The sequence below is a fragment of the Branchiostoma lanceolatum genome, chromosome 4, assembly GCF_035083965.1.
Source record: "Branchiostoma lanceolatum isolate klBraLanc5 chromosome 4, klBraLanc5.hap2, whole genome shotgun sequence".
NCBI classification, from domain to species: Eukaryota; Metazoa; Chordata; class Leptocardii; order Amphioxiformes; family Branchiostomatidae; genus Branchiostoma; species Branchiostoma lanceolatum.
Genome location: NC_089725.1, coordinates 22636669 through 22661741, shown reverse-complemented (window position 1 = coordinate 22661741; position 25073 = coordinate 22636669). Strand labels below are relative to the sequence as shown.

Sequence of the window (25073 nt, the reverse complement as noted above, 5' to 3'; positions counted from 1 at the left end):
TTAGTGAGGTCAACTCGGGTCATACGAAATATATCGCAGCGAAGGAGGAGGGGCACAGCAAGGAATGCATGTGAGATGGGAGGTTTGACCGTCTGACTTTGAAAGAAAAACCAATATAACAGAATGACAGGAATGAAGTGGAACGAGGTGTGGCGCCTACCGTTCGTTGGGGACTTGGAAGAGCTCCCTTTCAAAGATGACAAGGTAACATCATGATCACAAATCTTTTCCAAGCATGACCATGTGAACAATGTGCTGGATAGTAATTTTAGAACATTCATGTACCATCACTTTGGGTTCATTACTTATGGATTACTATTTTACACCGTCAAATCTTCACACTGCGTTTGGTGTTATCAACTTGTTCCAGTTTGTTGGTCGGATGCAGGGTCCAATTCTAACAGCCTGTTATTCCATGCATTTCTATTTCAATTATTTGACTGTCTTACTAGTACTCTTCATCATGTCTGCAGGTCTGCGTTGTTGGTATGTTTGGAAAGAGTCAAGTTGGCTATGGCACCAAGTCCACTACCATCAACACTGTACTGGATCGGGAGGTTTTCCCCTTACACTGGCCAGACGGAGCCGGGCTTCAGACACAAGAGGAGACCTACATAGAAGCATTTTACGATAAATCCAAGAATGTCATATACCTGCACCTTGTTTCTGTATTTGACACATCCATGCTGGTTTCTTTGTGTGCAAACTTGAACCAGGACTTACCGTATGCAGATGTCCACAAGTTCTGGAGAGACCAGGAGCTGCAACATGCCAGAGGCCTGATGTTCCTGTTCCATGTCTGCCACATCCTGGTGGTACTGCACCCCACGTGTACGTTTGACATGAGCTACGGACAGCTCCTGAGAACGATAGATACTGTCCGTCTCAAGATGCTTCCCATCCTCCAGGATGTCCTTCGCGATGCACCCGTTGGATCAGAGTGGAAGAGCGCCGGGCGGTCCTGCACACCCAGGCTGCTGTTCGTGTTTCAGAAGTCCTGCTTACCAACAGAGTCAGAAGCACACATGGAGACTGGGAAAAGTAAAAGTACCAAACACTCACCCAAAAAGAGACTGCAGCATCGTATTGAGGACCAGATTTACAGAATCTTTCGAAAGAGTCGTCTCCTGACCAACCAGAGCAAGGATTGCTTATTCACTGTCCCACCTAATCAGACATTTGTTTACATCCAGTCGAGTGATGGTCCAGTAGACGCCATAAGTAATCTTCTCACCAACCTGCATCAGAGCTGTACCCTGGGGAAGGAAGCCGAGGCCCCTGCATCCAGAAGCTACCAGATGTCCCGACGGACAAATCAGTCGGCCTCGATCAACCCTCCCAGCATCCTGATGCCTGCAAAACCTAATGGTGCAGATGACTCTCTGTTGGGCTTCCTGTGGCAGCACATTGACCTTGTGCTTAGCGGGAAAGGCTTTGATGACAGTGTTGGCAGAAATCCACAACCATCACACTTTGAGCTTCCCTCATTCAAGAAGTGGCTAAATGTGTGCAATACGTTGTACGAACTACTACTGACAGAAGCCGGACAACATGCAAAGGTTCAGAGCTGCCTTGAGAGCATGGGCAGTTCCCTAGATGTGGAGACAAAGTTCTCTGACAGTCGCTGCAGTAAGGTGCTGCCCCTGGCTAGTAGTGCTTACCAGAACAGCTTACCCTCTCACTACACCAGAAAGGTACACAACAACCAGCTGGCTCAAGCCATGAAAGTGTTTAAACAGCATGCACGTGGGCCAGCATATGAACACTATGTACTCCAGCTACAGGAGGACTGCGAGAAGTTCTGGGCCAATGGGCGTCAGTTGTGTGAGGAGAGGAGCCTGACAGGACAGCACTGTGTGCACCCAGTGAGTCACACCACAATGCTATGATCAATGTATTTTATGCAAATACATGTATAGATAAGTAACCTGTAAATTGCCAGAAAAACTGAGATTCTAGGTAAAAAAGATATATTTGCATGGGTTGATTAGGACAAGGAGGTTAACCTCCTTGATTAGGAATGACCATTTACTAGTGGTGAAATGATGTCGCATTAAACCTATAATTACGACTCTCTTCCATCCCCAGTTCCACACTCTGCCCAAGCCTGGCCAGCCAGCAGACCCGGAGCCATCTGACAGCCAAGTCGTGCCCTGTATGCCGCACAACAGCCGGGCCCGCTCCCTCTGTGCCTGTAACTGTGGCCGCAAACAGGCACAGAGGGATGATCCATTTGATGTCAAAGTAGGGTCTTCTATATGTTCCCAATGTGTGATATGTGTTATATGCTTTTGGGTAACTGGTTTATCATTTGACAAAACCAAATAGTGAGGGGCACATATACTGTCTTGCTATCAGTATTCCCATCCTGTTATCTCAGTCGTCAAAAGATACAATTGCCAACAGAATAATGGGACTAATGGATAATACAATCATCTGCTGATGTTTCCCTGGGAAAATACTGCACACATGATGAAAAGTTAATATCATATATATTCACATTGACCTTCATGAGGACAGGTTCAGTTATAGAAATATTTTGAATTCAATTCTAAAAGAAATGAAGAAATAAAAAATGTTGCCCCATGGACTAAGAATGAAAGTAGTTGTACATACAATTTTGTGTTTTTTGTACATATGTCATATGCTCGTTTGTCTTACATTTTCCAGCAAAGCAGAAAATACTCAATAGTGGCTCATGTCGTTTTTCCTCTACTTTCAGGCAGCTAACCACGATTTCTTCCACCTGATGGAAGAGAAGTGCTGCTCTAGTCTGGAGCGCATCTCGTTCCCGGTGTTCCAGAGGCAGCCACAAGGTACTCCTGGAGAGGAGGCCACTCCCACACCTGAGGAGGACCCCCCTCCAACATTTCAGCCAGAGCTGTCAATCAAAACTGACACAGAGACAAGCAAGAGGAAGGATTCAGTACTGTCATCTGCAACAACTACTGCTAGTGGAGGACTTAGCCTGGCTCTCAGCTTAGGTATGAGCCATAGTGATTTAGTTTCAGCCACAATGTAGTGGTCGAAGTTGAAGTAGTAATATTGCAGTGACATTTTATAATGCCCCACTGGCTACCTGGTAAATACCTGCAGCTGGTGTTTATAATGTTGCAAACATTGGTATAACATTAGATAAAGATCAGTTGTGTGGTCTGTAAAAAGTACTGAATTTTCTTGAGAAGGATAGATATACCAACCCTGTAATGAAGAGGTCCACTTTTGAAAAATTACACAACTTTTTCACTGTTTCATATATACTGTAATCAATTACACACAATGATTGCAAGGTCAGTCTGCAAATTTCTTAGATGCATACACAACTCTTGCATCTCGTGCTTGGTTTTGTACATTGCTTGTATTGTATTGAACACTTCAATCTGGTTCAAGATATAGACGTTCAGTGGGTAAATTTGCAATGTTTCTGCACCATATTCTGAAATTACTGAATGTGTTCGTTGATCAATTTGAATATGGCTGTTTAAGTTTGTATAAGTTTGCCTTCCCAGCCAAATGGCTATGGTTGGAATGACAAGAACCAGTAGATCCGACAGTATGTAGCACGTCTGTTGATCTTCTACGTTGTAAGGAGTCAGTAGAGAAACCCTGGTACATATTCTGACATGCATGCTGGGTGTTTGCGTCCAGGGCAGTCTGGTGGGAGCGACATGTTCGTGAGCATGCTGCATGCTGACCAGAACTCCGACAGTCTGGCGGCTGTGGGCATGGACGGCATGATGGCTGCAGACGCTCAGCAACAGGAGGCTGAGGCTGGTCGGTGTCTCAGATATTAGGGAATATTGTGGCCTGAATGTGTAGAGATCTAGTTTATGGATGGGTAAAAGGCTATTTGAAGTGTGTTTTGCTATGGTTACAACATTTTAGTTTTATAAGGCATTGGTTCATGGTCATTTAAAAGGCCATGGCGAGACATGCATGTAATACAAATGTATCCTGTAACTTGTAAGAACAAGAGTGTCATTTTACATTAGAGTTAAAGTTTGTCACCCACTGTAACTAAAACTTAAACTAAAAAATTAATAACTGAATTATTTTAGCCAGTCCAATAACTTCTGAGACAGTATAAAAGTAGTAATTATAGAGAAGGAAAAAATATATGAATCACTTACATTTAGTGAAAGCAAAGTTATCAATTTTCGATTTACAGAGAAGACATCACAGCTGGTCCGGCAGCCCTCTGTAACAGAGTCTCTTCCTGGCATGCTGCACTCTGACTGCCCACCAGGGGTCCTCCCTAAGTTCTCCTCCTGGGAGCTGGTCTCACTGGGGCCTGTCAGCCAGTACTATCCCAGCCTGGGGCTAGAGCAGCCAGGATTCATACATGGCAGCAACTTTCTCCTGGCCTGGGATATACCTATCCACACTGAACGGCCGCAGCAAGGTGGGATTGGCATACAGATTGGGACTTCCTTTACCAAAAGTACACCAAAAATGACCCACATCTTTCATTGTACAGTAATTGATGAGGGTCATATCCAGAAGCCCATACATTTGCTATGTAGGTAAGATGGAGAATAGGTATGGATATGAATGAGAACATTTGCCACCTGACTTCTCAGTGTATAAAGACCTAGACTACAGTGTGCATTGTTTCAAGATCTTTTTTGAACATAATTGATGTACATGTATTCAACTTTTTAGAGGTGCTAAACAGACAATGTTGTGTTTACTTCTGTTCTTCCACGTTTAACACGTATAACAAGTATTCCACATGTTTTTCACATAGTGTTTTTCAGGATGACCATGAATGAATACTTGTGTGTTTGTTGCAGGAGACCAAGCATGGCCGGCTCCAGGAGAGTCTCAGAGTGTACGGCGCTCAATCCCGCATGGCGGCAAGCCACGCAGGGGTGCCAAAGACTCAGACTCCTTCGTGCGTGTGTACGTCGGCTACGAGTACGAGTGTGCACGTGGCCACCGCTTTCTGTGCAGCGGCCCTGACAAGGTGATGAAGGCGTCCAATTCTGGATCCATGAAGGAAACAGCGATGAAGCTCCTGAGTATGGACATGCCTCTGTACTTCCCCTGTCCATGTCCATCCAGGTGAACCTCACATTTACTTCCAACTTTTTCTGATAATATTAATTGTAATAATTAAACAATGTACACATGTCATGTCACACGTGTGCCTGTAAATGATCCATGAAGTCCATGTGCATCAAGAAAACTGCCGCAAAAAGGTCACAAGAATGTGTCTTCAGCACCATGGACAGACAAACAGAGGCGCAAGTGTAGCCTGGTATAACGTTATTGAAGACGTCTTAATGCAGTACCATTTACAGCTTTACATTTTTCACACTTTCTACAGAGGTGCTAAGCCCCACCTGGGGCAGCTGATGCGAGTCTTCATCACTACACCCGACCCCCCTGTACAGATCCATCTGCACCCCCGCCTGCAGCCTGGCCCCCCTCCCTGTCCCACCTTCTACCCCCAGGACGAGGACATCCCCCTTCCCCCCTCCCGGCTGTGGGTCCTGCGGCTGCCATTCGTATATGTCGGAGAAGCCGGTGTGATCTCCCCACCACGTGACTCCCAGCCCTTACTCAGCTGTAAGGTGCTGAAGGGACTACTGAAGGCCAGCATCGTGGAGGAGGGGGAATGATGCAGCTTTGAAATCTTCTGTGTGTAATCCAAGTTGAAAGGGTTATTGGCAGGATGTAACATGAAGAGCAAAACATGAAAGTTCAGCTGTTTTGTACTTGTCATTGTAAACCTATGGGGATTATTAGCATCTGCTAACTTGTACTTGTGTAACTTGTACAAGAAACCAGGTTTGTGACTGGATTTGGTAATTGATCAACAAGATAATTAGAAGTCAAATGTAACATTTTGGCAGAGATGGCCCCTGTTCTCCTTTCATTTCATGTACTTCATCTTTTATATCTCAGTTGTTTGTCTGCTGACAACACTATATCAAAGAAATTCTTAACATTAGCAAGAGAAATAGGGAATGTTGACTGGAAGGAAACCTTGTATTGCCGGGAACTGTTATTAGCAACATAACCAGTGTAATGTAATAGCCACAGAATGTACAGATTTGAATTAAAGTCTTTATCTGTTTTCCTCCTCAACCTTGCACTGAAGTTAGTATGCTTTACTGTGTAATGATCAATCTTTCCAGTGTCACTGGCAAATGCAAAAGTGTATTTCACACAAACATGGTAGAAAAAGGGGACTTCAGGGAGGATGCATCTTTGGTATACTTGATCACACTTTTTACATGCAACAGAACTGGACATCACAATGCCCTGATATTTGGCATAGGACCAGATGAAGTAAACACATGCCTACACGTAACATGTAACATACTGCTCAATCTCTTCGATCTGTTGGACCCATTCAGGTCCAACCTGTCTATTGTTCTTTCTGTAAATCATTGCACAGCCCCGTCTTTGATTTCAGGAGTGTTTGCCTCAGGAGTCGCAATCAAATGGGAGCAAACATGTTAAACTCTAAGGGTGGCACATCATCTAAGAATTGCTCAGAAGCCAAGAAGGATTGTGGGGTTATATTAAATGGACTTGAAAAGTTACTAACAGGAAAAATATAAAAACCTGCTCTGAAGAAAATAAAAGAGCGGCAGCAATGTTTTTACATACACGGTACACCCATGCCCTATAATTTTTGGTCCATCCCTTTTATGCAGTCGTGACTAGGGAGCATTGCTTCTGATTAGTAAAGCGCATTAAGTGAAGTGTTTGCTTCCTGTTCTAGATTTATCCAATATTACTCATCCCTTGGTCTGTGCAACAGAGAGTTTTAAAGTCTTTTTTCAGTGACATCTGAAAACAGACACTTCCAACCTTTTCAAGGTGCCTCCTTTTACGAGGTAAAAATTCATTTATTTTCGTTGGTTTAAAGATTACCTAAGACAGCAAAGACTGTTGACTTAAAAACTTGTTCAACCAAAGCGGCCATTTTGAGGAAACGGCTTCAGAAAATAGCCTTGTCTTTTTTACCCCACCTGCGGAAATCAAGAAGCTTAAGTACCTCGGCTTTTTGCTGCATTCCTTCAAGCTGTCAGAACGTTCCATCGACTCTTCACTGGTGGAGGTTCAGGTAACAAAGGTACGCGTGAACAATTGGGACCACTTGGGGACCAGTTTGAAATCGTTCTAAACTTCCTCAATAGTAACTTGAGCGGATTTTAGCAGCGACCTTTTTGATATTTTTTACACATCGTAATGTTCACTGTGGGGAAGACAAACGTTTGTTATACACAGCAGTGATATCAATGGCATGATATAGCTTTTTCTAATACGTTCAAGAATCTCAAGTTCGTTTGCGTCATTTCACAGTGACGAGTGCGTTCGCCTACCGCCCTAACAACCATGCGTTTCCAGGCGATTTGCGTGGTCACGTTTGTCTTGGCTGCAACTTGTTGCAACTGTCTAAGTGAGTATAAATGATTTGGAAACATTACCAAGAACGTACAATGGCTATTTGAATCTTTTACGCCTCATGCGTTTGTTGTAGGTAATTTATGTGAGGTTATCGTACTGTGTGCTGATATACTGACATAGTTTTACTGTGCTGATAAGAACACGGACTCGGTATCTACATCTTTATGTTTAAAACAATGTTTAACGGCAAAAGAGGTTGAGAGAAAAGATTTGGTCTTAAGAATGACTATACAATGTTTCAAATATGGTGATACAGCTTGATGTACTAAGTTTTATCTATTCAGACTTGACAGCACTATATATTGTGTCGCTTTATGTTGTCGTGACTTGATGTCAGCATACATATTTAAAAACAACTTATAAAGTGTGATTAGCATTTTATGTATGTTCTGTAAGATCTAATACATTTTCACTCGTCAAAAATATATCTCACGTATTTAGTTGTTATTGATTTTGGGAAACTTGAAATGACATATATACCATCTTGAGAGGAGGGCAAGAGGGCTGAAGCAGGATACGAGGGTTAGTACATAAGTTACGGAGAGGTAGGTGCATAGCAAAGGACTATTTGACTTTGAACATCGCAGGGGGCCTAGGTAGCTCTCTATGCGACAGTCTGTAAACGAATGTCGGACAACTCGGCACCAGGACAACTCGGCACCAGGACAACTCGGCACCAGACAGGACAACTCGGCACCAGGCAGGACAACTCGGCACCAGGCAGGACAACTCGGCACTAGGACAATTCGGCACCTTAATCTTTTCTACACAGAATGAATTTCAAACAATTCGGCATACTATACGATATACGCCTTTACAATTATTTGTTTTAGTTTTTTCTTCATTTTAGATAAAAAAGGTGTATATTTAGGTCTCCTGTGCCCTGGAATTACAACCAAATGGCTTGAAATTTGTCACAAGGATGCCAAGGACATATACCGACAGCAATTAATGAGCACTTTGGGCATACATTGCCTAAAAATGTTTAATTCTAGGGTTTGGGGCGATATTTAGACCGAAAATATACATTTCACTGAACTGGTGCCGAGTTGTCCTGGTGTCGAGTTGTCCTGGTGCCGAGTTGTCCTGGTGCCGAGTTGTCCTGGTGCCGAGTTGTCTTGGTGCCGAGTTGTCCTGATACCTCTGTAAACACCGAAAACCGTGGGTACAGTAAACACTCAGTATGGAATATTGATACGGCGGCTTCTATAACGATCGCAAACACCGAAAGAATGCAGGTATAGCAGATATACGTGACCCAGACAAAGTCTATTGCTCCCACGCGCAGATAAGCGCCGATAGCGCATTATTCAATGTCGGGGACCGGGAAAGGTTTAGCCGTGGCTCCTGTGGAGGGCGTAGTTTGCTGGTAGCCTTATAAGGTAGCCTTCACAAGGGATACAATATACGGCTACCAACAAAAAAACGTCCTCCACAAGAGTCACCACGGCTAGGGAAATGTGATGTATATAAGGGAGTTAAGCGCGGCGAACTTAGACATTTTCCAAGTCACATAGATTTCTTGTGAATGAAAGACACCGTTTTTACGCCGTTTATTCTATGTAGCTGCACTGAATGTCACTTGACAGGATGTGCATTTCGGAGGAATGACCGTTGGTGCAGACTGGTCAAGGTACCAAGTGGCAAATCAAAGACAAACATACCCTTTCTGTGTAGTAACAATAAGTCCGTGCCCCTGAAGAAAATACACGACACAGTTAAATGAAAATAAATTGCCTCGTATACGGGCACTTTTTATTGCTTTTGTAAATTGCGATGAATCCTTTGCAGCCACGTCAATGTCGCCTACCCCTACAACATGGTACACGTCAACCGCCAATTCCATGACCAGTACTTCAGTAGCGGCTCCAAAAACCACCAGTGCAGCTATATACTTATTTATGTAACGTTACTCTACCTTAGCGTACAGATGCTGTATTTTCTTTGTGTTGACTGATTGACAGGATGTCTCAAGAAAGATGCTTTTCGTGTGGCTTGGCCTTGGTCCAGCCTTTGTTTACACAATCTCTATGGTTGGGGGTTATTGTTTGGCGGGCCGCTATAGGAACGCGATTTAGTCAGGAAAGGCATTGGTCCAATAGGTCAGTAGTTAGATTTTGGAACCTGGAACCTGAATTCATATCTGTATCTTCAACACCAGGATTTTAACCTTTAGTACACTGAAGTAGCTGCTTAGCACCCCATTTTCTATTGTTTCCAAAGTTAGGCAGCAGGGATAAAGTTGAATTTGCAGTTTTAGTGCAAGATAGAATGCCTCTTGCAGCCTGTGAAGGCTGACAGTTTCTCCATGAAAAAAATGCAGGTGTCTGGATGGGTAAAGCAGCAAGGCAAAATGTTTGGAGGTGCATATATAGAAACAATGATTTAGGTAGTCTGAAACTACACCCCCCTTTTTTACATGCAGGAACAGGCATTGGGTGCCATTGTTTATGCCTGCCGTTATGTTATTTCCTTCACCTGCTACTTTCCACTTACTACTTTCCAGTCAGCAGTACATTTGAATCTATACCATCCATTGTACATGACTTGTCAAAATCAAATTAATGTTCACAGCAACTATTTCAAGCAGCAGCAGCACAGGAACAGCATCGATCACAAAACCTATATATAGTACGCCTGTGGCTGAAACGACCGCATCTGAAACGACGACCATGGCTGCGGAAACGACAGGCGAGGCAACAACTACTTCTCCCAAATATAATGTTACCACCATCCCTTACGTCACTACCAACATCACAGTACCAACCGCTGTCAATGTCACTAGCACTAACAATAGTAGCACCACCACAGTTCCAGTCACTCCTAGCGCCACTAGTAACATCACAACGGCACCAACTACTAGTGATGTCACTACCATCACCATAGCATCAACCCAACCATCAACCACTCACAACATCACTAACAGCACTACTCCTGACATCACTACGGAAGCCACAGCTGTACTGCTGACACCCGATGCCACCACCAGCAACGTTTCAACGACAGCTCCCGAAACCTCTAACACTACCGAAACCACCACTATATCAACAACGCCTCCCGATGCCACCACGGAACCACCAACTGTTGTAACAACCAGATCCACCACTGAACTGACAACCGAATTTACGACTGAACCCGAAAACACCACCAGTATACCAACGACAACTCCCGAAACCTCCATCCTTTCAACGACAACTCCCGAAACCACCACCATTCCAACCACAACTCCCGAAACCACCGCCATATCAGCAACAACTCCCGAAACCACCAATATACTGACAACGGAATTTACGACTGAACCCGAAGACACCACCAGTATACCAACGACAATTCCCGAAAACACCACCATACCGACCACAACTCCCGAAACCACCAATATACCGACGATAACTCCCGAACCCACCACCACTCCAACAACTCCCGAAACCACCAATTTGCCGACGCCAACTCCCGAAATCACCCCCATAGCCCCAACGACAATTCTCACCCCCACCACCACCATACCAATGACAACCCCCATCCCCGCCTTTACACCAACAACAGCTCCCATCCCTGCCACCACCGCAATCACACCAACGCCAGTTCCCGCCGCCACCACACCAACGCCAACTCACGCCAACGCGACCACACCAACGATAACTCCCGAAACCACCCCTATTTTCACGCCAGCTCCCGAAACCACCTCCATATTGACAACCCATCCGGCAGTCGTCACAACCGGACCCATAACAACGGCAGAACAAACAACCGTTCCCGTCACCACAGCAGCAGCAGGAGCTACCGCAGCGCCTTGGCGCCCAACAATCACAGACGAAACGACGGCAGATATGACGACCTTTGTAGAAACTACGCCGCTTCAGTCAACTTTGCCATATCCTGAACAAACCTGTCCCCCAGATAATAGCATGACAAATATTACCCTGTGGCCAGTATGCATGAGTCGATATTTTCGATTCAACGCCACGGAAAACACCGATAGTCAATTGGTCGGTCGTATCGAAGGCCCTACACCTGCTGATGTAGAAGTGTTGACCAGTAATTTTACAATAAGCGATGACGATGATGCCTCTCTCTACTTCATGCTGACGAACTGTTCAAACTCTTCCTGTGACATCGTTACAGCCCAGCGTCTAGATCGCGAATCCAAAGCGACTTTTACGTTTGAAGTACTCTGGCTCAGGGAGGTTTATTTCATAGACACACACGTCATCCTTGAAGACTGTTCTGGCATCCCAGTTGAAATAAACATACATGACGTTAATGACAACCCTCCTAACTTCAAACCGGGCGCAATTGCTCCATACGTGCTGGACCAATCACCGGTAGGTTCCATCGTAGCTGTGATGAGCGCTGACGACGCAGATATTGGACCAAACGCTGCCGTGACGTACAGCATCATCCCGAGTGGCTATACAGAATATTTCGCAATAGACAGTGTTGGTGTTGTGACTGCTAGGCGTCAGGTAAGCCAGGATAAACTGAGACAGTCGGGTCTTTTGACCGACGAGGATCCGGAGCTACTTTTTGAAGTTGTGGCATCAGATGGCCTCTTCGACACGAATACAACTGTGTCCTTTGACGTACTAAAGGTTCTGACTGATGCACCGGAAATCAACAGGTTAGTTAAGTATTTGTCACACATCCTCTGTGTTAGATATTCCCAGATATTTCATACTAAATTTAAAGTGCCTGAGTTGGTTTTACATATTTATCAACAAAACCTGCAATGCTGAACATGGACTGTGATACTGCCGACAGATCAAATCAATGACCATGTTTTTGTGTTCTGTCAATGCAGGAGCCCTCCAATTGAAGTCAATGTTCTGGAAGAGCAGCCCCCTGGCACCCTAGTGATAAACCTCCGTACCAACAGACCCTCAGACTCCCATAGCGTGGTCTACAGCTTTGAAAATACAGTCACAAGTTTCGACCTGGATTCAACTTCGGTGAGCAACATCTCCTACATGTTGAAGTATCCTTTGGTTATAGCTAGTATCTATAAGCAGTTCTGATATTCTGCTTCTTTTACAGGGACAGATCACAACAGCTGAGCCTCTGGACAGAGAGACTAAGGACAGCTATTACATCGTCATTTCTGCGTCGGACCCTGATTCTGGCATCTACTTCACATCGGTGAGTTGATATATCAATGGTATGATGAAACAACATGTTGAAACTACGTTCTGTCCATATAAGCATGTGAAGTCGTTAAGTGTCACTTGGTTCTAGAGTGTTATTCAGACTACGATAACACACTGGAACCATGTCATCAATGATCCAGGTTGTGGCAGAAATTACAGTTGTTGTGGGAGACGTGAACGACAACTCTCCAGTCCTGTCTCAGGCGAGCTATCGCGGACGAGTACCCGAGCACGCTGACATAGGGCAACTTGTTACCTTGGTAAGCTAGGCGAATTCTTTTTATCTTTGCCTCGATACCTTTTATCTAAGAAAAAAAGAGAAAGATTCTACATGTTGAATCCAACGCTTTCTGCCCCACAGGATGACATTGGGATTACCGCGTCAGACAAGGACATCGCGGATAATGGTCGCATCACCTTCGAGCTGCATTGTTGCCACGACCTCTTTCAAATCGATACGGAAACAGCCGAAATTCGCACGGCAGACAACTCATCTTTATTGGATCGTGAAAACGTTGCTGTATACTATCTGATTGTAATTGCCCGAGATAACCCCATAAACACCACGTCATACCGTGAAAGCAACGCCACGGTCACAATTGACATCGTGGACATCAACGATAACCGCCCGATTTTCCAGAACGGTTCTCAACTTAACGAATCCATTTCGGAGGATGAACGCCGTGGCTTTATTGTCACCACGGTAACTGCTGCGGACGCGGATTCGGGCACAAATGGCCACGTACTTTACACCATAAATTCGGGTAGCGACGGCAAATTCGCGATCAGCCCCACGTCCGGAGTACTCAGTCTTGTCAGTGAGCTTGATCGCGAGGACAAGTCAGCGTACAGTATTTCGATTGGCGCCAGCGACGGCGGAAATCCATCATTGACAAGTGAAGAGGCGTTTTTCGTGTATGTCACCGTTCTGGATGTTAACGATAACGAGCCAGAATTCCTGCAAAGCATATATTACATCACCATTGTTGAAGAGAGTGACACTGGCAGGAACATTGCAAATATAACAGCTTTGGACGCTGATGAAGGCTTAAATGCCCGCGTTACATACACAATGTTTAATTGCGCGTCCCAATTTTCCATCGATAATAGTACGGGGGCTATGTATGTCCGATCGCGACTTGATTATGACAATACTTCACTTTCGAGATCGTATAGTTGTGACATCAACGGGACAGATGGAAAGTACACTTCTACTGCACTCGTTCACGTAGAGGTGGAGGACATGAATGACAACTCCCCCGAGTTTGGCGCGGAAAGCGGTTACTCCACACAGCTTCTGTATAATGAAGACCAGGCTTTACCTGCTATAGTAGCTGCTGTTGATGCAACGGACAAGGACAGTGGAAGTAATGGCGCCATAACATTTAGCTTTCAAAATAGTAGTTGCGATGAAAATGTGACTGCTGATCTCACAGTTGATGCGTCTACCGGGATCATTCGCTTACTTGAAATAGATGTCCAAGATCAGTCTCTCCCAGCGTGGTGTAACATGACAGTGGTTGCGACGGATCTTGGCGTCCCGGGTTTAAGTAGCAGTACGACGGTATCAGTAGAAATCACGGAACCGTCTGTGGGCACATCTAAAGTTTCTTTTGATGATATCGCATTTAGTGGATTTGTGGTTGAAAACAACAGCACTGTGCAGAATATTGTCCGAATCCATGCAACTTCAGGCGGAACGGGTTGTGAAGCTATAATACGGTACAAATTCGCATCGTGGCAGACAGAAGACTTTGAATTCAGCATTAACGGCATAACCGTGAGTTCATCGCACTTTGTCTTCACATATACCGATTTTGTAAGTTGGCAAAAAATGACTAACTTGTTACGTTTTTAGGAGTGATTGCAACTTACCTTTCAAGCCCCCATAGTTGACACTTCCGGCGGAGACCAACACATGTGTATGACACGAAATGCTGACCACATTCTATTGATATCATTTTAGATGAGACCAAATACGGCCATGATACCATTGCACGACACTTGTACAACCAATGGGGAAACGAATATTCATTACAATATTTGCCAACAGGGAGACGTCAGCTCGCGCGATGTAACATTTGACAGAGAACACAAGGCGACCTACGCATTTGCGGTCATCGCGGAAAACGACTGCACGGGAGACGACAAACGATTTGATTATACCTCGGTTGGTAATCTTAAATTCAATTTGAAATGCCCACCATAGGATGACCGCTGATAATAAATTTTCTTCATTGCAGTGTAAATTATGTATTCACCGTGCAGAAGAAGAACGGTTACATTTGTTCACATGATCCCTTTATCCAGGTTATAGTGCACGTGAACGACACAAACGACGAACAGCCAACCTTTTCCCGACCCGAGTACAGCAGTATGCAGGTGAAGGAGGGAATGTCCGGGCTCCTGGTCGGGAGCGTGACGGCAGTTGACCGCGACGAAGGGTCCAACGGTGTGATCACCTACAGCATCTACGGCGATGGCGGTATGTATCATAAGGTCTTGTGGAGTCTAGTTTAGCCCAAACGTAAAAGAAAGGGGCTGATTCTTATCATGTTTGTGTTTTATCCTTTCAGGAGAAAACTTCACCATTGATGGCAACGGGACAATCATGACTACAGAGGCCCTGGACAGAGAACGAACGGCTCAATATCAGATAACCGTGATGGTACGTAAATCTAGTGTCTGCTCTATTTACAGTCCACAGGAAGTTCAGATAAGTTATGTTTGTTTTCTTGAACATGTTAAGTAGTTACGTATACCTACATGAATACACATTGTTCTTCAGGCATTGGACGGAGGGAAACCTGCGCAGAACAGCACTACTGTGGTCAGTATAGAAGTTCTAGACATCAACGACAACCAACCTCTGTTTGATGAACCGTCGCATGCATATGCTGTTGTCGTTCCAGAAGATCTGGCCAAGTTTTCACCGGTGAGAATGATACCAGTTACTCATAGATGAGAAAATAATATCATTAATGGTAAATTTCATCGTAATAACATCTGAATTGAGTTAATCTTAAACCAACCAACAGAAATATCCCTAGTGTAAACTCATTTGGGTATGCAGGTACATTGTTTTGACTGCGATGTATCGCTACAGCTGAATGTGACCGTTAAAGCAACTGACAAGGACCACGGCCTCAATGGAACAGTCACATACTCATTATTAGGAGAGGGGTGGCAGACGTTCAAGATCGAAGGTAACTTATTTCAAACTATCCTGTAAGGTTGCATTCAAATGCATCATTTACCAACCCGTCTGATTTGGGTAGTTGAATGAAGTATCTAGAAATGATTTTTGAGCTATATGTTTCTCCCTATAAGCCGATTCAAAACTTTCAAACTTTCGGCAAGAAAGCTCTTTTACAAGTCCTCAGGTTGATAATTCCGTTTAACTTTCATATATTGTATTTACATGGCTCCTTCTTATAATAAAGAATTACATTTCAGTTACAATTTTTCATTGTATCTTCCGCCAAAACTATAGTACTTCAACAAACTTTTTCTGGTTAATTTCGTCAACAGAATATACGGGAACAATAACCCTGCAGCAACAACTTGATTATGAGAACATCACTTCCTACAACCTTGCTGTCATCGCAAAAGATGGTGGACAACCACCTCGGAACTCCAGCATCCCTCTATTGATAAATGTAACAGACGTTAATGACAATGAACCCGTCTTCGAGCGACATGACTACAACGCCTCTGTACCGCGGAATGTGGGAACAGATGTGGCTGTAGTGAATGTCAATGCAACTGACCGAGATACCGGTAAAAACGGCGCTGTTTGGTACAATATGACAGGTAAGAAAGGTTGTAATGAATAAAAAAAAAATCATTCTTTTTCTCTAATCACAACAACCTTGACAACTTTGCTCCGAATCGCTCTACGGCAAATAAAAAAAACGCTTTTCAGATCTTAACATCTTAAACGTGTACTTTTGTTGTTTTGCTTAGTCCATTCTAAGTATGGCCTCTTTGGAATTGTAGATTGGACACGAATAGTTTAATGCCATATACAAACAATCAAGTTGAAGAGAATGTACTAACCCATAGTGTTACTGTCCAGGTCTGTTTGCCTTAAAACCTGCTGAAAGAGAGATTGAGACCAACCTGTTCCAGATAGACAATGTGACTGGGGCAATATACGTCACAGAGGACTTCATTAAAGATACTCAATCACGTCAATACGCACTCCTGGTCATGGCACTGGACATGGGCAACCCGTCTTTAAATAGCATCATAAAGGTATGCAAATAAGCTCAATGTTTTTAAAGGTTTTTATGAGGCAGACAGGTGCGACATGACGTATACTTAAATAGTACAACATGTTCGATTACACTGTTGTTTTTCTTATGACAGGTATCAGTAAATGTTTCCAACACCAACCTTTACGCACCTGAGTTCCTTGATGTTCCTGCAAGTCACTCAATGACTGAAGATGATGGAAGAGAACCCTGGCAATCGAGGCGTATCGAAGTTGAGGTCAGAGCAGCTGATAACGACACAGATTCTGAGGGAGAAGTCCAGTTAAGTCTAGCTCCAGGTACTGTAAATCCAGTTATTTCCACAGGGACTCAATTTTTCAGTAGAAGGGGAATGGTTTTTTTTAGTTCGTGGTTGAGACAGTAGTACAGTACTGTAAATTACTAATACATTGGAAATGGATATTCGCAGTGGACAGGTCACCACAAAAATGAAACCACTGCTTCACAATTTACAGTTAAACTCATCTCGTAGACATTCAGCTTGTATTCTTGTCTTATAAAACTTAATTTGATTGCATCTTAGCCCTGCATTATTCAGTTGATGTCACCATGTGGGAAGATGTGACCATATGTCTCTTATTGTATAAACTATCTTGTCCATTTTTCAGGCCTCTCTTCAGACCTGTTCACTGCAGTAGGTCTCACTGTAGATGACCAGGGCTTCTTCAGGACAGAAGTATGGACAAAGTCACAACTGGACCGTGAGAGACACCCAGAAGGTATCATCATGCAGGTACTAGCCATTGACCAGGGTGTGATGCCCAAGACCAGCACTGCAACAGTCCACATCACGTTGGATGATTTGAATGACAACCCTCCAGAACTGCATCTTCCTCAGGAGGCTGTGATTGTCTCACAGGTTAGTAATGGAGACTACTGCCAGTGTTAACATTTTGCTGGATATTACTCTCTTGCAACAGTAGTTACAATGTTGTAATATATACTGTACATGATGAATGTATGTATGTATGTATGTATGTATGTGTGTTTGTGTTCATTAGCATGTAATATTTCTATTTTATGTTGTACAATAAACATGGTTGATTGGTGACATGTTGTATAATGGATGATGATTGCTTGATCACAAATTCAGTAAGAATTATCAATAATGATTATTCCTTTATAACTGTTTGTATCTCTTTGTGTCTTTTGATTCTTTCAGTCCTCAGATGTTGGGACATTGGTACTTCAAGTAAATGCAACAGATCCCGATCAAGTCGGCCAACTGTACTACCAAATTGAAATCAATACCGGTAGTTTAAACTTTGATGATACCCTGCTGGTTATGAATTCGAATACAGGAGAGATATATCTACAGACAGAACTGCAAGAATCGCTTGATGACATTAAAAACCCTGTAACAGTTGCTGTACTAGTGCAAGATTGGGATCCAGAAATTTGGGGCCAGAAGGGGACAGAAAAAAAAGTTGGTTTGCTTGAAATCATTTTCAGATATGACAATCCAAACAAACACCCTCCCATGTTTGAATCAAATCACTATGAAACAACACTAGATGACTTTCTACCTGTTGGTTCAAATTTGACAAATCTCAATATTTCTGCTTGTGACATGGATTGCCCAGAGACCTGTGAGAAGGAAGGTCAAGTTACAAACTGCAGTAAGGAAGGAACGATCATCTACAGCATCAGGGAAAATGTGAGGGACATCTTTTCTATTAGTGAAGAGACAGGTGTCATCACCACAAAGTGGCCCTTTGACAAAACAACTGAAAACTACACCCTGATCATTGCTGCCACTGATCAGGCTGTTATCCCACGTTCAGGGACAGCTACGGTGAACATTTTCGTTAAACAGAGCTTTCCCACCGAAAGGCCAACAGAGCCTACTCCAGGATCATATCAACAGCTTCAGGCTGAGAACGAACTGCTCACTTACATATTGTATGGAGTTGGGGCTGGAGCCGGTTTGCTGGTCCTGATCACCAGTGGCGTCACCGCCAAACTCATTTTTAGTCTTCGACGCATAAAGAACATGTCCACTGCCCACCTAACAACCCCTGCTTTTAGGGACCCAGGAGCATATGAGTATCTGTTGGCTAAGACTGACTATGCATATGCAGAAGGGAAGGGGGATGATGATGATGACAGCCAGCCACCCGCACTTCCACCAGTCCACACTCGCCCCACTCTGGACTCTAGAAGACCTTCAGGTACAAGTATCCCCCGGCTGTCCAGGGCAGGGATTGGATACTACACTCCCCCAATAGAGATGACATCATTTGCCGGCTCTTCTGGAGGTATGCCATGTAATCCTGGTTTGTCATATTCATAGCTCAAACTTTTGTATGGACTGAGCTTATCTTGTGATTGAGAGAATCATTGGAGCACAAAGTGTTTTCACTGCTCTTCAAATGTCTTCCTGCTATCTACCTGGTCTAAATACCTAGATATAAAGTAAATGCCTGAAATTTTTCACCATGTCTATGATGACAGAAAATAGTATGTTTGGGGACAAAATCTATTCAGTTAGGCAACTAATCCCAACCTAAAGTCAGCGTAAAATGCATGTTGCTTTTTGACATAGAAACAGAAAATGATTAAACGGTACTTTATATTTCATGTTTTTCAGGGTCCAGGGAACTGCTGAGGAATAATGATGGAGACGACCTCAGCATCAGGGATGGGGAGTATCTGAATATGGAGTCATCTATACCAGACTATGTCAACCAACACCACAACCCTTACTTAAAGGCCCAGGATGACACCTCTCGTGAAATAAGGTGGGTTATATTTTAGTATCTGCTCCATTTGCATACTATATATCTATCCTAGCAATGACTGGTTCATTTGAGTTCACGCTCTATGTACAAAAGCACCGCCTTTATGATGGATTTGCAATAAAACTCTAAGTGATCTTCCTCGATCAGGTTGTCTGAAAGTTTATTGGCTTGGGTATGACTTGTATGCGTAGTCTTATAGTTATGACATCAAACTGGAAATTATGTATAGCAATTCATAAGTTCTGAACCCAAAAGACCTCTTTTGTTTTAGAATTCAAATCTTTTGTCCTCGTGTTGAATTCTAAACCGACTACATGTACCAGGCAATCGCAACATTGCATTGGATGCACAATAATAGAACAGAGCTTCAAAACTGTTATGTAACGTTACTTCGTAGGTATGGATATCTGCCCCTGAATACAAGGGAACACGAAGAACAGCTTCCACACAGCGAGTACTTCAATAACCATGACAGGCCAGGTGACACAATGTATGGATTTCAAGGCCGCCAGTCCAGGAGATCTGTGGATGACAGTAGTGAGCATGACAGGCCAGACTATGTAAGGTCCGGGCACCGAGATCATCAGTCCAGGGAACCAGTGATGGGCAACAGTCGGCAGCAAGATAGGAACAGCCAACATGCTTCTCCTTCCATGGACCAAAAAAGTCAATACTCCCACCAAAACTCTTCAAGACCAGAAAGTGATGGTAAACCTTGGCAGTACGTCAACATTCATGCACTTCAAAACAGAAACAACAACCAAAAACATCACCCCCACCAAGGAAGACCAAGCAAGGAAGAACGTTCCCAGGGAAAAATCTACATGAAAAATGTCCAAACACCACAATCGCATGGCAAGGACAAAGTTCCTAGGCATTCCCATCACCAACCACCAAAGTCAGGCAGGACCAGGAAGCAGAGGTCTGGGAACAACACTGACCCACTTCTGCCTCCTGACGATGACGACTTCTCTGGCAACCAATTGCAAGCGGGAGAAGTGGATCTTTGGGGACAGTTTAGTTAGATTAAGATGGAGGTCTGATACCATGGACTGTCAGCTACATTTGTTCCAGTAGTTTGCTGTCTTTCAAAAGGACTGAGAATCATGTAATGATATAGGCATGGTCCAAGGAACAAAAAAAGCTGAAGATGATTCATATGTTATGGATACCAAAACTTGAATGTTATTAGCTTTGGGGTCTTAGAATTGTCAGCTATGATTCAAGAATCTCTGTAAGTATTCTAACAAAGGACTGACCAACATTTAAAAAAAGATTGTTGTTAAGCAACTGTTTATTTCCTTCTGGGCTGCTTAAACATTTGTTACTATTGTTAAGATCTTTGCAAATTTGGTAATGCAACGTGTCATAATTGCAACTGTGTCTTGTGGCTGAAAGCAGTCATTGTCATGATGCCCACCTATAGCTAGCAAACAGGTACATCTATGTCTGTAACCTCAGAACATGTCCAACATGTTTATCCAGTGGTAATTCTTGTAAGGGTACCAGAGCTGTAGAGGATAGAAAACAAAACATGATGTTCTGCATTGTAGCATTTCAGGCAAGTTTGGAACATTTAGTAATGTACCTACTGACTAATACTATTCCTTGATAGCTTGACAGCCATACAAAACCTACCCTACAAGTATCAATGGTACTCTATGTAGTTTGTAATTCATACTCTAGTAGCAAGGTCTTATTCATAAGTACAAGCTGAAACATAGGCCGATAGTTTTGATGTCAACTTTAGGCCACAGCAAGTAAATTTTATGGATGACATCCTTTGCAGACCCCAAAATTAATGAGATAGGGCGGAAAAAAAACAAGGCGGGCCAAAAAAACAAGATTCCTATATTTTCAAATGTTGAGATCATAAGTCTTGTTAAATATGATATCATGACCAACAGGTCTTTTATTCCTGTATTCAACCAATGAAGTTTCATATATGATATAAAACCTCCTTGATTCAATGTAAACACGTCCTTGTAGATGTGTATAATCTCAATAGACTAACTGCAACAAATGCAGAAAAATAGCTTGTTGTACCATCATCTGAAGCAACTACACTGGGAATTAATATGTGATGAAACACCTTGTGTATACAGCTCAATCAACTAGACCCCCCTATTATTTATATTATGTTCTTGCTAGAACAAATGCAGAAAACAGCTTGTTATTATACCATCATTGGCAGGAACTACACTGGGTATTCATATGCAATGAAACACCTTAGACTGTCAACATTAAGATGTGTATACAGCTCAATTAACTAGAACAAACGCAGAAAACAGCTTGTCATACCATCATGGGCAGGAACTACACTGGGTATTCATATGGAATGAAACACCTTAGACTGTCAACGTTTACGACATATTTGCCAATTTGTTGCATGTTGACCACCATCGGAGGGCAATGAAATTTCTTGTTTTTTATTTCGAAATCAGGCGAAAATTGACGAGCGCGCTGATGTCATCCATAAAAATTACTTGCTGTGGCCTTATGTAATATTCCGTTTCCAGAGTCGATTTCAGAATTGTTCAGCAATAGGAAACGATTGTCACCTCAGCTTTTTACAGTCTCAATCAAAAGTACTAGTACTGAGAATGTAGATGAAGACAAAAGTATGCAAACACTTCGTGTTCAAAACCCTTTTCACTTTTACAAGCCTAAATCATAATTTTGCCTCACCTCAACAATGTGACGCCTTTCCAGCAGGGTCACTGGCCAACTTTGCATCTAACATGCCAAGTTCGTACACTTCAATCAACCATCTGAATGAAAAGAAAGGAATCATCATCATTGCATATGATGAGGTCATACTTACAATCTAAGGGACATATACATATACTTTGAATAGAAAAAAATGCTGTTTCCAGGCTTTGTGACTTTTAAAATCTGAAAATAGGCCTAAAGGTTTACAGATCGCATCATTTTACAAATTGTTTCTACATTAACTGAAAAGCCATACTGTCACCTCAAGATGACAGTCTTACTTGAAGTCTTGACATGAGCACTTTAATGCCCCCATGGAGCGAGTGTCCAGGTGGAGAAAGATCTGAGCTAAGGCACGGTCAGGGAGCAGCTTCATATACTCCAGAGCGTCCAAAGGACAAGTCTCTCTGTTCTGCAATAACAAAAACCATACACACTTAAGATAGCATCAACTCTGGGTGAAATTCAATATTCTTAATTCTAGACTGTCAGTTAAGTCATTGATGGATATGTAAACCAGTCCTCGCCATGTTTTGTCTTGGCATTAACTTATCATGGTTTTGATTGCTATCAGATTTTACTTACCAGTAGCCTCTGTTACAGGCTCTGAAGCGGCTTTGGGGGGGGGGGGCTATAAAATAATACACTTTTTGCAGCCAGTCCGTAACTAACAGCCATCCCGTAACTATCAGCCACCTAGTTACGGGATGGCTGATAGTTACGGGCTGGCTGCAAAAAGTGTATTATTTAGCCCCCCCCCCCCCCCCAAAAAAAAACCCGCTTCAGAGCCTGCAACGGAGCCTAGATTTTACTGACAAATGATAGTTTCTATAACTACAAATAGTGGTGGACAGTTTTCTTTGGTAGTCCAAAAAGTGAGTACATGTACATGGGGAACCTGATAAGTCCCAGATTCTGATTTAATTATGCAAAATAAACCATGCTGGCTATGTCATCAGAAATCAGTGAATGTTCAACTTTAACTTAATGAGTCTTGCCAATCTTCAGGGCCACTTGGTCCACTACACAAGTTACTATCTCATGCCAAACTACTTTGTAATCACTGCTTTGACCAAGAAACATGCATGAGAAAGAGACACATCTTCTCAGCTGTTTGTATCAAGCTTTACACCTAGAAGCTGACCTGATCTGAAGGCGCCATCTTGCCAGCAGATGCATAGTCCAAAGGGTGGGTGCATTCTGTTTTGTTCAACGTCTCTTGAGCTTCTTCACATTGATTCTCCTCATATGACTTCAGTCCACTATTCAAATGGTCCTTCCCTGTGTCTAAAATAATCACATTGAGACATATAAACTTCCATCAATCTTGATTGTTTGTTTTGTGTGCATGCACCTAAATCTGACAGTTTTATATTAAGAGCCTTATGCCATAAGCACTTCCAAGAGGCAGTGACAACAAGGTAGCAAAAAGGACTGCTGCATAAAGCGGAAAACTTTCTTCCATCTGTCTAGCACCCACTTTTAATGGGATTGATTGGGTGACTTTTGGGTCAGTTCAATAGTACCACTATAAGGTCAACAAATGCCTACAAAAAACATTATAGCAGAATACCTTAACAGCTTTAACATTACTACTCACTTTTCTTCTTGTATCTCTTTGGTTTTGACATTGCCACTGCCAGTTTCTGTATGTCATTGTCTGCTGGTGGCTTGGTCATGAGGATTGGACATTTGTCATCGTAACCATAAGCGCCTTTAAAAACAGTGTTGAAAGGCTTGGCAACAAACACCTGCACTTCCTCTGTGTTGAGATCAGCCAGCCTTGTTGCCTGTTCCAGCGGTCGTCTGAGCAGTGGGGGCGAGCTGTGAGGGCTGATGAGGGGTTTACGAGTTCTGGAGCAGGCAGGGAACTCTGGCATCCACACTGGTAGTTTTGCAAACTTAGTAGGTTTGAACAGTGGTTTCTTTAGCTCATTGTCCCTTCTCCTCCTTCTCTCAGCTTCAACTCTTTCTATAACCTCTCTAGCGTTGCAGGAGAAGTGATGGTACAGTTCTGACTGGAAATATTGTTTGAGTGGTTGGTTCTGTGCTGCCTGGGTGGCTTGTAATGTTTTGGGAGTGTGGAGGAGCATGGTGCCATGACGTAGGATGTCAATCGGAGAGGTTGGGGATGAGGAACTGGAGGAAGGCCCAGGTTGATCATCACTGTCTGATGTCTTTACCATCTGGGAGTATTCACCAAAATGTAACAATTCAGCTGTAGTATCTACAAAAGCATGTGTCTGTCCACTGAGTACCCAGAGAGTCAGCATGGACTATCAAGATTTTTAAAAAATTACATTTTTGTGCAATAATTTACTCAATGAAGCGAGAATGGAGGTTCTGAATACCTTGTCCTTGGTGCTGAATGTTAATCTCTAGCCTCTAAATCATGGGTGAAACTGTCCTTGGTGCTGAAGTACTTTCAAGGTGACTCTTCATTGTATTTCTACAGACGTTTCCATATTAAAGGTTTGCTTCCTTGTCTGATGTTCAAATTAACACAAATATTCAGTCACTAACCTTCGATTCGCGCACGACTTCCATCAAATGTGGACAGACCGTTCCTGACGTCAAAACTGTTTTAAAATACGTGGTTGTATTGATTTGCCCCTCCTGACTTCGGACGTCACATATAAACAAAGGTCATAAGAAAGTAGTCCGTAGCGTAAGATGTCCACAGGCTTCACATCAATAATATAGACATTAATCATGGAAGATTTTACAAAATTTTAGATAAATAATCAACAATTTTGGGCTATATCTCAGTACAAAAT

At 43.1% G+C, this 25073-nt stretch overlaps 3 protein-coding genes across 9 annotated transcripts; 2 read left to right on the top strand and 1 right to left on the bottom strand.

Moving 5' to 3' along the window:
* The first annotated feature begins 4 nt into the window (after nt 1-4).
* LOC136433410 (nonsense-mediated mRNA decay factor SMG8-like) lies at nt 5-6093 on the top strand. Of its 2 annotated transcripts, XM_066425587.1 has the most exons (8): nt 6-204; nt 474-1865; nt 2089-2244; nt 2723-2984; nt 3649-3774; nt 4169-4402; nt 4794-5064; nt 5330-6093. In XM_066425587.1, exons 1-8 carry the CDS (start codon nt 124-126, stop codon nt 5622-5624), a joined length of 2817 nt encoding a protein of 938 aa, XP_066281684.1. In that variant the 5' UTR covers nt 6-123; the 3' UTR covers nt 5625-6093. The 2 variants fall into 2 exon arrangements, with proteins under 2 accessions (XP_066281685.1, XP_066281684.1); XM_066425588.1 differs by lacking the exon at nt 3649-3774 and having other exon boundaries at nt 5-204.
* A 3917-nt stretch (nt 6094-10010) lies between these two features.
* Nucleotides 10011-22459, top strand: LOC136433409 (protocadherin Fat 4-like). The gene is made up of 17 exons (XM_066425586.1): nt 10011-12043; nt 12224-12371; nt 12457-12558; nt 12707-12826; nt 12928-14346; nt 14620-14736; nt 14877-15051; nt 15143-15234; nt 15355-15501; nt 15673-15772; nt 16098-16379; nt 16645-16823; nt 16938-17121; nt 17452-17702; nt 18006-19101; nt 19434-19584; nt 19982-22459. The coding sequence occupies exons 1-17, from the start codon at nt 10098-10100 to the stop codon at nt 20607-20609; spliced, it is 7137 nt and encodes a 2378-aa protein (XP_066281683.1). The 5' UTR covers nt 10011-10097; the 3' UTR covers nt 20610-22459.
* LOC136433414 (uncharacterized) lies at nt 20969-25061 on the bottom strand. Of its 6 annotated transcripts, none has more exons than XM_066425600.1 (6): nt 24820-25059; nt 23897-24482; nt 23441-23583; nt 22578-22708; nt 22273-22355; nt 20969-21095 (listed from the first exon to the last, which is right to left on the bottom strand). In XM_066425600.1, exons 1-5 carry the CDS (start codon nt 24841-24843, stop codon nt 22274-22276), a joined length of 966 nt encoding a protein of 321 aa, XP_066281697.1. In that variant the 5' UTR covers nt 24844-25059; the 3' UTR covers nt 20969-21095; nt 22273. The 6 variants fall into 6 exon arrangements, with proteins under 6 accessions (XP_066281697.1, XP_066281699.1, XP_066281701.1 ...); XM_066425602.1 differs by lacking the exon at nt 24820-25059 and adding an exon at nt 24648-24798; XM_066425604.1 differs by having other exon boundaries at nt 20970-21095; nt 23897-24435; nt 24820-25056.
* Nucleotides 25062-25073: the final 12 nt, after the last annotated feature.

Bases quoted from the DNA above. Each gene is read 5' to 3' on its own strand.
- LOC136433410 (XM_066425587.1), top strand. From the start codon at position 124: ATGACAGGAATGAAGTGGAACGAGGTGTGGCGCCTACCGTTCGTTGGG. The intron at 1,866-2,088 runs GTGAGTCACACC...TTCCATCCCCAG, and splicing joins GACAGCACTGTGTGCACCCA to TTCCACACTCTGCCCAAGCC. The intron at 5,065-5,329 runs GTGAACCTCACA...CACTTTCTACAG, and splicing joins CCCTGTCCATGTCCATCCAG to AGGTGCTAAGCCCCACCTGG.
- LOC136433409 (XM_066425586.1), top strand. From the start codon at position 10,098: ATGGCTGCGGAAACGACAGGCGAGGCAACAACTACTTCTCCCAAATAT. The intron at 14,347-14,619 runs GTGAGTTCATCG...ATTTGCCAACAG, and splicing joins TCAGCATTAACGGCATAACC to GGAGACGTCAGCTCGCGCGA. The intron at 15,235-15,354 runs GTACGTAAATCT...ATTGTTCTTCAG, and splicing joins AATATCAGATAACCGTGATG to GCATTGGACGGAGGGAAACC.
- LOC136433414 (XM_066425601.1), bottom strand. From the start codon at position 24,843: ATGGAAGTCGTGCGCGAATCGAAG. The intron at 24,483-24,819 runs GTTAGTGACTGA...GAATACTCCCAG, and splicing joins AAGTCGTGCGCGAATCGAAG to ATGGTAAAGACATCAGACAG. The intron at 23,584-23,896 runs GTGAGTAGTAAT...TGATTATTTTAG, and splicing joins AAAGAGATACAAGAAGAAAA to ACACAGGGAAGGACCATTTG.